This window comes from Arachis ipaensis, chromosome B1 (genome assembly GCF_059453495.1).
Source record: "Arachis ipaensis isolate K30076 ecotype BB chromosome B1, ASM5945349v1, whole genome shotgun sequence".
NCBI classification, from domain to species: domain Eukaryota; kingdom Viridiplantae; phylum Streptophyta; class Magnoliopsida; order Fabales; family Fabaceae; genus Arachis; species Arachis ipaensis.
Window position 1 is genome coordinate 113,136,809 of NC_142436.1, and position 12,380 is coordinate 113,149,188.

Consider the following 12,380-nt stretch of genomic DNA (forward strand, 5'->3'; position numbering starts at 1 on the left):
GATTTGAGGGAATGTATCCAATTTCCAGATAAACAAAGATGCTCAAGCAATGAAGTTTGCTAGAAATAAATCAATTGACAACTTCAAAGATAACCCTTGGATCAAAGAAATTCAATAGGAAGAAAACCAGCGCATCAGTTTGAAACAAACTCAAGCCGAGTCGAAGAAGTATAAGGTTATAGAAGAGAATATTTCAAACCTAAGACAGAACTCACAGAACTCAAGAGCACGATTAAAAGTACTTCCGAATACATTGTTCATAAAGGAACCGAAACTTGCGGAAAAATCACTTCGCAGTCTAAAAGAAAAGTTATGTAACAACATCCTTCAAGAGAGTAACAAAAGCATAAATGTGGCTTTACTTCAATACAATTTCATGTTGAAGTAGATCATGTAGAGTTTTAAAAACAAAATGCACACAAGTTTGGCTAAGAGCTAAAATATTTCTTCAAATATTTTAGAAGGATAGTTAGGTGCACAACCTAACCAAAAGCAGTTCATAAAAACTCGGAAGTAATCAAATGCTTGTTCAAAATTCTCAAAATTTCATATTCAAACAAGCGTGTATAACATTTATAGCAAGTACGAAAGAGGAAGTTAAACTCTTTTTAGAAAAGAAACTCCGAAGTAAAAATTTGCTTACAATTTGGTAAAGGAAATAAGTAGTGCGTTACAAACGAACCGATTTCCACTAAACAAGGAAGCTTTCCAAAACCTCGTTTAAAATAGCGCATGCCACTTTAAAACAACTTTGTCAAAGTTGAACGATGGTTTCCATTACAATCAAGCAGTTGAAAAATAAATTTAGTTTAGAACTGCCTTAAAGAGAATTCAAAACTTCTTTAAAAAGTTCAAAACAAGACTCCAAAAGTGTTCTTGAAATCACCATCTCAGAAGGATATTCAAGGAGTTTAAGATGTACTAAAAAGGAATCAAGCCATGCAAGAAAGGATCTTAAACCAAGATAGTTCGAACAAGATCCACTAGGCATGAAACATCAAACAAGCTTTTAATTGATTCAAAAGAATACAAAAGTCATAGGAAAAGACAACTCAATCATTAGTAATTTTTCAAGGATAAATCTTTGACAAAAACTCTTGTAAGGATAGTGAGAGGATAAACGATGCACTATTTTTTAAATAAATCAAACTGACTCATAAGAATGAGATTCACCAGAGAAAGGAAAGTTGAGATTGATTGTAGTGCTCCCAAAAGGTAGATGTATAATTAAAAACAAAATCACGTATGACATTCATAGAGATGAAAAGCTTAAAAGAGACTTTAGTCCGCTCATAAGAAGAAAGTCATGAGTCCAACATTTTTTAAAAGAATCACAATAGCATCAACAATGTAGTATGCTAAACCGAACTCAAGTTAAAAATAATTTAGGTAAAGTTTATCAACAAAAATCAACTGGAATAAAAGTGAAGAATCCCCTTTCTTTCCAGAATTTTGAAAAATACCCCAAATACATAAGCAATTGAAGATGTGCATTGGAACTATAGTGAAATTACTAGAAAGTCAAATTGTAATTTTAAAGTAAATGCAGTTCCATAAACCAGAAAAAGTACAGGTGAGGCATTAGAAATAAATAGTTGTTAAACTGTATAAGAAATCTTCAAAGTTCCACATATAGATAAGTGTATATCTAGTCAACAGCAATTTTTATAAAAATCTCAAAATTAGCTATAATCACTATCAAATAAGAGGAAAACTGAATCAACAAGTTCTCTAAGAATGAACTCGGAACCCGGAGTTAAAAGTCACAACACATTAATACAAGTTCAAGGCTATATCAAAGAATACTTGAATCAAGAAGAACTCAAACAGAGGAAGATAGATGCAACAAGGATCTTAAACCAGCATATGCACTTAAGGTCAAACAAGAATGCATATGGATAGAGGAATAGAGTTGAAAAATCAAACTACTTTTCAAAAAGGACTAGCAAACAAGAACTTCAAGTTAGGATATAAAAGAACAGGTCGACTCGAACAAAATTCAAGACACACAACTGAATAGCCTCGAGAAATAGTTTCCAACCTTTCCAAAACTCGCGATTCGCTTTACTCAAAACTCGGATTTCATCTATGATAACTCGTCAGTGCTTTCATATACATAATTCACTAGTATTAAGCCGGCCAAACTTAATACCAAAAATTATGCAATGCGAGACTAACAGCGTTAATCGATAGACCGTCATGTGCATAAAGCTCTAATTCTCGTCATTCGACAAGACCTAATACATGACAAACACTTAGAGTATGCAACTAAAGCATAGTCGGTCCATTCCTCAGGCTCTACAGGAAGGACTGCTCTGATACCATAATGTAACACCCTAACTACCAAAGCTCACGCTTCCGGCTGCACGACTCTGATAGCTCGGACATTACGACGACACTTATAATATTTAATACTAAAATATGAGCCTATTTAAAACTTTAAACCGCGAAATCGCTCCCAAAAATACTTTCATCCGATAACATACATCCATAGATACCATGCAACTTACAAAACTCATAAAGAGTACATCCATATATATATACACATATATATAAATAATATTACAAGCATTACCCAATACAATTCCTAACCCTCTTACAGAATATATCAAGATAAAGGCGAGGGTACAATAAATAATCTAAAGCAATACAGAGCATCACAACAGCAACTAAATAAACTCTTCGAGACTTCAGCGCCCATATCCTGAAAGGGGAAAAAATGTAGGGGGGGTGAGAACAGCATCTTCGAAAGGGTTCTCAGTAGAGGGTTTTTGGGAATTACTGTAATAGGATACGTGAAGATAAACCGTACCAGTGATTAATAACCATCTTATACCTCTTTTCAAAAACAACGGTTTACAATAAATAGAAGTCTGAAATCTTTTCTGAAAGAGGAACAATTAAATTCTCAAAAACTCAAAAGCCTTTCAAAATGGTTTATCTATGCTGAACCAAAATATCCCTTTATATCTTTCCAAACCGGAAACACACAAAACCGAAACCAACCATCGGTCCATCTCATTTCAACCACGGCCCTAGGCCCAAACAAATCCAACCAACAATCAATCACCACAATCCAACAGAGTCCCAGTTGCAAACACAAATAGGAAGTTCAAGCACAAACAAACAGTTACAGCAAGTAGAACAATTAGCAGTTAATCACATAAGCAAACCAAGTACAATATGCACACCCAAACAATGTCACATAGATGCATATGATGCATGCCTGTCCCTAGTGGCTGATGATATCATCTGTCGGTTATATAGCCAACCCGACACGTCCTGGTAGCTAACCATGGACAGAAACACCCATCGCGGAGCAAGTAGGTTTGAACTACAACCCCATTGCTACTACCCGCTTGACCCAGAGCCAGTGGAATAACCACTACTGCGGCTACTACCCAGGCGGGTGTTTAAAAGCTCAACCTGGAACGAGTGGAATCACCACTACTACCGCTACTACCCAGGCGTCACAGTCTCTAACCTGGAGCAAGTGGGACGAACAACAACCCTTGCTACTACCCAGGTATCTCAAGTACATATTCATTCAGTCCCAGCCATGGATCAACATCCATCTCAGCCATCCGGCTTAAATTCATAATTCATAGTCAGCCATACGGCCCATAACTCATTTGGCAATCAGCCATAAATCAATATCATACACAGCCATTCCGGCTCACGGTTCAATCCAGAACAAGCCAATATTCATAATCATACACAGCCATTCCGGCCCATAACAAAACAACACTTCCACCATCCAACGTCATCAAATTCATAAAACTGGCATTTAAGCCATAAATCACTTTTTCTCAAATCGCTTCACTTTGAAATCAAGTTTCAACTCTTTTTAGCCTTGGCTTTAGAAATCTCGTTTCTCAAATCATCTCAGGCTCATAAGCCAAATTTACTCAAAGTGAGTTCCCTTTTTAAAACAAAGCCACTCTCGGCATTCTCTTTCCAAAGCTTCCAAAACCATGGCAAGTTAAGGATTTATTTCAATGTATTCAAAATCACCCGTCCAACAATGGGATTTTATAATAAAAGCTTCTCGGCAGAGTCCCAAGTCTTTAGGGAAGGTCAACCTATATCAATTCCTTAAAATTCATTGAAACTCTTAAAATCATGGATTCTCGGTTCAAGTAAATAAAACTGAATTTATTATGAAACCGACCATACAAAATCACAAGTTCCAACCCGGTCCAAAAATCAACTCATTTGAAAAGGAACCGGTTCATTTGAATCAAACCACTTTCAGGTTTCTTTTTGGAACCCATTTTTATAACTCTTCCAAAATGCCTCAAACGTAATTACTCAATCAAAAGTCTAGATTCCTTTGAAATCCCTAAAAGCTCCTTTTTATATTGAAATCAATATTAGAGCATCATTCTTTCTTTCAATGATTCAAACGGTAAAAATAGTTCATTTCTAAATAACTCAAACTCAAGGCATAAAGTTCACTAAATAAATTAAGCTTGAAAATATAAATATTCTCTTAATAAATCAAATAATACAACTTCTCAAATCCAATCCTTTTCAAATAACTTTTCAAACAAGACTAGGATTTTGTAGAAATTTCGGCAGCACCTCCCCTAAAACTTGGACTTTTGCCACCCGGTTCGGGTCCCAACTAAACCGTTTCTCATTCCTTTTCAACAGCTCAAAGCCAGAAATCAATTCAAAGCAAGCTAAATCCAACAGTCACCTCAGTGGCATATCTCAACAAAACCATTTCAAAGTCAACTCAATATCAACCGATTTAACTCATTTCCGAAGCTTTAATGAAACGGTTCAGTAACAAATCATTTGTCCAAGATCAAGTCAATTAAAGTAAACCAGGCTGAATTCAAAAGTGCATTCGACTTTTCACATCATCAAATAATTGACTCAAATCAAATCAATCCTCAACGGATTAAACTCATATTTCAAATTTTTAAAGAATCACTTCAAAACATTACATTTCACAAAGCCGCACAACAATTCAGCCAAACAAACATCCATAATCATTCGAGTCAATCAAATAATACATAAGGCAGATACAATCACTAAATACACCATATCTCACTTCAGTATCCATATGTAATAATTCCAATACATAAGGTATAGTTTTGGAAAGCGCCCCTACCTCAAAATGCAAGGTTCCATAATCCAAACGCCTCACAGAGTCCTTTCTGCCTCAACCCAAACTGACGGCAATCAAAACCTCAGCTCCCAGCCACTTTCGCAATAACCACAGCAACACTAATCGCAACATATAGTAATCAGGACTCGACCTCACGTTACCAAAACTCATATTCATTAACCAAACGCAACCGAATACTAACGCGAGGCTTTTTTGAAACTTAAGATACTTACTGTAATACGAAAACAAAATAGTAACGGCCTCTGAACCGGTTTGGCGGTAGCCCCGGTAGCCACCTCCAGCGGCTGCGGTGACCCAACTCCGGCGACGGTGACTGAAACCAACATGCCGCGACAATAAGACTCCCATAATCTCACAAGAAACGAAAACCAAGTTTGAAACCCTTACCGGCATACTTTTCCGGCGACGGCAGCAAGGTCTCAAGTGGCAGAAGCTCAGCCCGAAGCTCCGGCGGCCATGGCGGGAGATTCTAACGGCACGACAGCAAGGGCGGCGGAATAACCTACTACCATCGCGCATCACCCTCTCTGCAAGCTCCCTCGTGCGCGTTCTTCTCCCATTCGTGCCTCCAACGGCACCGACGAAGGCAGCTTCTGTGGCGACGGCAAGGAGGTTCGGCGATGGCAAGGAGCTCCGGCGACAGTGGACTGCAGAGAGGTCAACGGCGGCGAGGCAAGGCGCGGTGGTGACGCAGCTGGATGCGCGACTGCTCTCCCTTCCTCCACGCCTCTGGCAGCGGCGGCCAAGATCCCAACGATGGCTTCGTTCGTCGCCCATTCTCTCTAGGTCCCCCATTCTCCTCTGTTCGCGCGGCAACAGCAGCAAGGCACGACGGCGAGGTGACGGCTCCGGTGGCTCAGCACCGTTCGACAGCGACACTAGCTCCCTCCTCCTCTCCTCTGCCGCGACTCAGTCTCCCTTTCCCTCTCTGCTTCGTTCTTTTCTTTGGTTCAAGAAGGGAGGCTGTGTGTGTGTTTTCCCCCCTCATTGCAGCGTTGCTGCTGCTGAGTGTTGGGGAGGGTTTTTTTTTTTGGCGGCTGTAGGGTTAGAGAGAGTGGTAACCGGGTTAGGGTTTAGGAAATTAGGTCTAGGGGTAATTTCGTAATTTCACATAAATTGAGGATAATATAATAATTGAAACCCAAATTAAATCCAACACTAATTGTATGTAGAAAATACTATTTGTTCATCATTTTCACAAATTATTTTCAATAAAATGCCCAAATCTAAAAATTAGAAATAATATACTTAATTTCTTCAGTTTCCAAAATAGCAGTATTAATATTTAAAATATTAATTACTTAGTCCAAATCATATAAAATTCTTATTATTTCATAACTATCAACTGCATAATTTAAATATAGAAAATAATCCAATAATTATAAAATTGGATAATAATCATAACTTATATCAAGTTCAATAAATCAAAACTTGCCTTAATTATCCTTAATAAAATAATCTCTGAAATTAAGGCTATAAATAACTATATGATTTGAGACTTGATCATAATAAGACTTTTCAAAAGTTCTGGGTCTTACATTATGAGTAATTAAGTTATAATTATTAATCGATTTCAATTAATACTTTTGTTTAAAGTTCAAAATTGAAGGAATATCTTGAACACCGTCTTATAGATTGCTGCTGGTAAGTAGGGGTGTTCATGGTCTGGTTCGGTCTGAAGACCTGGTCCGGCCCTGAACCTTTTAGGGACTAATTTGGTGTGATTTTATTGGGTCTAGGGCCGATAAAGGTATCAAAAATAGACCCGGTCATTATTTCGGGTCAGATCTGGGTCATAGCTCGGGTCACCCGAACTCAGCCCGGTGGTCCGATCATCATACACAAATCAATATTTTGTGTTATTAGTGATGGATGATGGCTATTCTTATGTGGAATTTAAGTATTGTAAACCTTAATATTTTGTGTTATTAGTTATTATAGGACTATAAGTTAATATTTTATGTTTAAAATGCATAAGACTCTAGACTAATGCATAATATTGTGTTATTTGTATTGATTTAAATATTTTGTGTTATTAGACAATATTAGTATTGATTGTAGTTGTGCTTTAATTTTAGGGAAGGGTCGGTTCCTGTTATATTTTTTTAAGTGAATTTTACCATGTCAAATAATGGTTGGAGTCTTGGAAATTTGGATATTTTCACATGCTAGCTTACAAGAAGGTAATGTTAATGGCCCGATTTTCACCCGGTATAATCGTGACCCGAAAGTGTGTAGGTTTCATTGGGGTATACATTTCGGGTCGGGCCTGGGTCACATCAAATCCGGTTTCACCCGACCCATGAACACCCCTATTAGTAGGGGTGGCAATGGGGCAGGTAGGGATGGATTTTTGCTCTACCCGACTCTGCCCTGTCCTACAATAAGTCGCATACTATGAAGCACAGACACGGACACGGATACAGATACGAGACATGACACGACACGCGCCACGGCGATACACGAATTCTAAAAAGTTGTCAGACACGGAGACATGCATATATTAATAATATAATATATTCATTAAATAGAGATGTGTCTTAATAGAGATATTTTCAAAAATAACCATATAATATACGTTTCTTCCTAAAGTGTATAGGTATTCAAAAGATAAAATCCTAAACTCCTATGTCTTAATAGAGATAGTAAGAATTTTGTACATCACATGTACAAAAAAAAAGTTATCTAAAGTCATATTATTTCTCCATCATATATGGTTAATATCTTCATCATTAGAAAAAGTCACTCTTTCCAACTCTGGTTCATCAAGAGAAAGGTGAGCAACTTCAAGAACACCATTTTCTTCATCAATTGGTGAAAAACATCTCCAGCAATATCCCACATTATAGTTTCAAGTTTTTCTTGAAAGAAGGTGAAGATTAGTGTGGACAAATACTAAATTTTCTGCATGTTTAGGCTTCAACTTGTTTCTTTTTAGGAAATGGACAAAAGAATAAGTGCTCCAATTCCTTTCACAACAAGAAGATGAAGATGGTTGCTCTAGTAGCATAAGAGCAATTGGTTGAAGAAATTTTGCTTTACCACCATGAATTAGCCACCAAGATTTTGCATCAACTATGCCTCTATCATTCAAAGAGTCATAATCATCAAAAACACCTCTACCATCAGAAAAGCTTGCAAATTCAATGTTTACTTTTCTCCTCTCTTCTTCATCAGAAAAATACTTCTTCAAGCATTTAACTCTCTCATTAGTGATCTCAATATCTTGATGAGGAGAAACTCGTGTAGGATCTTCTTTCAACCATTAGTGGCTATTATACTTATATAATTAGTGGTTAAGCAGAAATTAGTAATAATTCAATGATCTTCACTTATAAATAAAAGTTATAAACAAAAAATGTAAAAAGTTACCTTGGATTCAATGAATGTGCTAAACAATGAAGAGGTGTGTTACTTTTTGTCCATCTTTAAACTAATATTGAGTGCACAATATTGTAGAAGGACGATGACTCTTGTTCATCTTTTCTTTCATAGAGATATATAGTACTTCTTACCTTCTTGATCATTGAATCCCACATCTCATGGACCAAATGAAGAGTAGGTGCATCCGTATCTGTACTTCTTAAAACATCATAAATAGGATTTGTGAACGTAAGAATATAATCAATTTTTTGCCACCAATTTTCACTCAAAATCTGTTCTGTAACAAACTCAGTTTTGCCAATTTTTTCTTCCTTGTATGAAGACCACTTCTCACTTATAACCATCTCTTTGAGTCCTTGCTTTAACAACCTAAATCTTTTGAGCATCACAATAGTAGAAGCAAATCGAGTAGGAGCAACATTAAGCAACTTCAATGTATTAAATTCATTGAAAATAGATAACCTCATATGATGATTAACAATAAATTTTTTTTTATAAAAGAAGCATTTTCAGCAATTTGAGTAATCCATGAGCATTCTTGATAAACAAAATTATTCTTCTCTATATTCTTAGCTGTACAAATGTCCTTTAAAGTAAGGTTGAGAGTATGAACAACACAAGGAGTCTAATAAACAAATGGAAATTCAGCTTCAATCAATAAACCAACCGCTTTACAAACCGGTGCATTATCAGTCACAATCTGTACTACATTTGAGAGACTGACTTCTCTTATCACATCTCTTATTTACTTTGTAACATAATCCTTGTCTTTGATCTCATCTGAACAATCTACAGCTTTCAAAAAAATAGGCCTACTTTCATTTACAGCCATAAAATTAAGAAGAAGTCTCCTTTGGGATCACTCCATCCATCACTTACAATGCTCACTCCCTTTCCACTCCATGAATTCTTAGTAGGTTCTAACATTCTCTCTACATGTTGCTTCTCTTTCTCAAGCAAAGTTGTCCTCAATTTATTATATCCAGGAGGAATATCACTACAAGAAAAACACCCATTCAGCCACACTTTTTTTAAGCTACATTTAAAAAGCGTAGCCTATTCATAGAATAGGCTACGCTTTTTTCAGTGTCACCATTTTATAGGAGAATAGGTAACACAGTTGTGGCATCACTTGAAAAGTGTCTCCTTAGATATTATAAAGATCACTTATAAAACGTAGCCTTTTCTTAATATCTATGAGTACACTTTTCTCACTAAAGAAAACGCTTTCCAAGAGTGGTCTAATGGTTAGGTTTTGGATGCGCTTTATAAGCGTTTCCTAATGCAAGAACGCTAAATACACCTACGACACTTGTGAAAATTTTGTTTTCTTTTTCACCAAATCACATATCTCGCGCCAGTCATCCCTTCGAAGAAAGGTTTCCCCCCTCACCACTTTGCCACTCACCTTCGTCTCTCCACTCACCACTCACCATTCACCACTTCACCTTCACCACCACTCGTCCCTGCCACCGCTTCTCATCCGCTTCACCTGCGTTCATCTACTACTGTACTCATTGTCCCCACACCTTCGTAGTCTCTGCTCTCACCATCACCGGTCACCGTCGTCGTATCTGCGCTCACTGTCGCCGCTCAACCTAGTTGTCTCTGCGCTCACCGTTGCATCTCACCCTTGTTGTCTCTGTCCCGACCATCGCCGTGTGCTTAGCATCATCGTTCTCTCTGTGCTCATCGTCGTCGAGAAGGTCTGTATTGATTTTCATTTGGTTCTAAAATTTGAGAGGTTTAGGGTTCCGATTTAGGGTTTTTAATTTGGGGGTTTGGTACACTAATTGCCTGTTATCAGTGAAATCTGAAGTTTGGTTTAGTTCAAGTGATTTAGTTGTTGTTTACTGAAATATGAATTGAGTAGAGGTCGCTTGTTGTTCTAAACCATATTTGTTTGGGAATAGAAAAATGAAATGTAGTCACTGCCATCACATGGAACTTGATGACAAGCCATCTTAGCCTAATTTCACTAGCCTTTTTCTTTTGTTTTCGATTGATTTATGCACTTTCTTGAGCCATAAGAAAGCCAATTGGGTATATTTCCATGTTTCCTTTGATTTAATCAACCATGGATGAATTAATGCAATTTCATGAGATTTTATGCTATAATTGTCATATATTATGAAAGAATAACAAACTCATGATTTTGAGCAAAGCTTTGATGTGTTTGGTTGATTGATGATAGGTGAAAAGAGTTTTGAAGAAGGTTGAAGAAAGAAGGAATGGCTAGCTCAAACTTTTAAAAGAGTTGAAAACATACCAGAGGAAAAAAAGCTTGAGCCAAAGTTTGCCTCAAACTTTAGCTCAAACTTTTGGAAGAATTGAAAACACTCCAGAGGAAAAAAAGCTTGAGCAAAAGTTTACCTCAAACTTTAGCTCAAACTTTTGGGAGAAAAGCTTGAGCCAACGTTTGCCTCAAACTTTTTGGCAAACGTTGGCATCACAAAACCAACACCCTGGAGGAGAAAAGCTTGCGCCAACGTTTGCCTCAAACTTTTTGGCAAACGTTGGCGCCACACTTGCACACCATGGAGGAGAAAAGTTTGCGCCAACGTTTGCCTCAAGCTTTTTGGCAAACGTTGGCGCCACACACTTTTACAAGGGGGCCAACGTTTGAGCAAAAGTTTGACCTCAAACTTTGGCTCAAACGTTGGTAGCAGCAAGCTTAAGCCATCTGGTATAAAAAGTTTGAGTAAAAGTTTGCCTCAAACTTTTACTCAAACTTTTACTCAAACTTTTATGATTTCAACCCGGTTCACAATGGATCTTTCTCCAACTCCAAGAGCAATCAACCAAGGCCTTTATCAACCCAATTCCATCAAGAACAAAGGCCCAATTCAAGGCTTGAAGACCATTTGAAGAAAGTGTATAAATAGCTTAGGATTTAAGTTTTCAGAGAGTTTTTCCTTAGAGAGCTTTCCTTTTAGTTTTGCTGAGTAGTTTTTGGAGAGCTTTGGAGTTTTGAGTTGTTTTGAGTTTCTGAATTTCGGAGAGGAGAATTGAATTCTCTTCTTCTTAGTTTTCTTGTTTTCAATTTCAATTACATTTGTCTTGAGTCTTAGGTGTTGAGAATTGGGGAAATTCTGTCTAAATCTCACCTTGAGATCTCTCTCTGTTTCTTTTACTGCACCATTGGAGAATTGAGATTTATATTCAAGTTTTCTTCTGTTTTGATCTTCTGTTTCTTGCAATTGAATTCTACATTTGGATCTAGGAAGGCATTGAGATCTAGACTTGGTTATCTAGTCTCTTGGGTCCTGAGATCTGGAGTTTGCATTTTAAATTCTCTGTTTAAAGCTTTTCAAGTTCATTTACATTTTCGCTCTGGATCTGTTTCAATTCAAGTCACCCTCTACTTGTCTGATTAATGCAATTTGCTATTCTTTGTTTAAATTCTGCAAATCCACTTCCCAATTCCCTTTACAATTCAAGCCATTTATATTTCTTGCACTTTAAGATTCTGCAATTTACATTTCTTGCGTTCTAAGTTTCTGCCATTTAATTTCTTGTTCTTTAAGATTCAGCACATTTACCTTCTCTGCTCTTTAATTTACTGCAATTGTCCCTCTCCCTTTTTAATTTCATGCAATTTAGCTTCTGTCGAATACAAACCACTCAAATCAACTTTTGATTCGCTTGACTAAATCAACCACTAAACAAAAATTTCTCAATCCTTCAATCCCTGTGGGATCGACCTCACTCCCGTGAGTTTTTATTACTTGATGCGACCCGGTGCACTTGCCGGTTAGATTTGTGTGTTTGGAATTCGTTTTCCGAAAATACACATCAGAACTAATTGGTTATGATTCTTTATTGCTTCCTTAATTGCCTTCGGTAAGACAAGAAA

At 37.1% G+C, this 12,380-nt stretch overlaps 1 protein-coding gene and 1 pseudogene across 1 annotated transcript; both read right to left on the minus strand.

Moving 5' to 3' along the window:
• Positions 1–5,201: 5,201 nt before the first annotated feature.
• Positions 5,202–5,935, minus strand: LOC107618828 (uncharacterized). Its single transcript, XM_088501610.1, has 3 exons — positions 5,528–5,935; positions 5,353–5,453; positions 5,202–5,238 (listed from the first exon to the last, which is right to left on the minus strand). Exons 1-3 carry the CDS (start codon positions 5,933–5,935, stop codon positions 5,202–5,204), a joined length of 546 nt encoding a protein of 181 aa, XP_088357736.1.
• A 1,912-nt stretch (positions 5,936–7,847) lies between these two features.
• LOC148577975 (uncharacterized) lies at positions 7,848–10,026 on the minus strand (annotated as a pseudogene).
• Between the last annotated feature and the right edge of the window lie 2,354 nt (positions 10,027–12,380).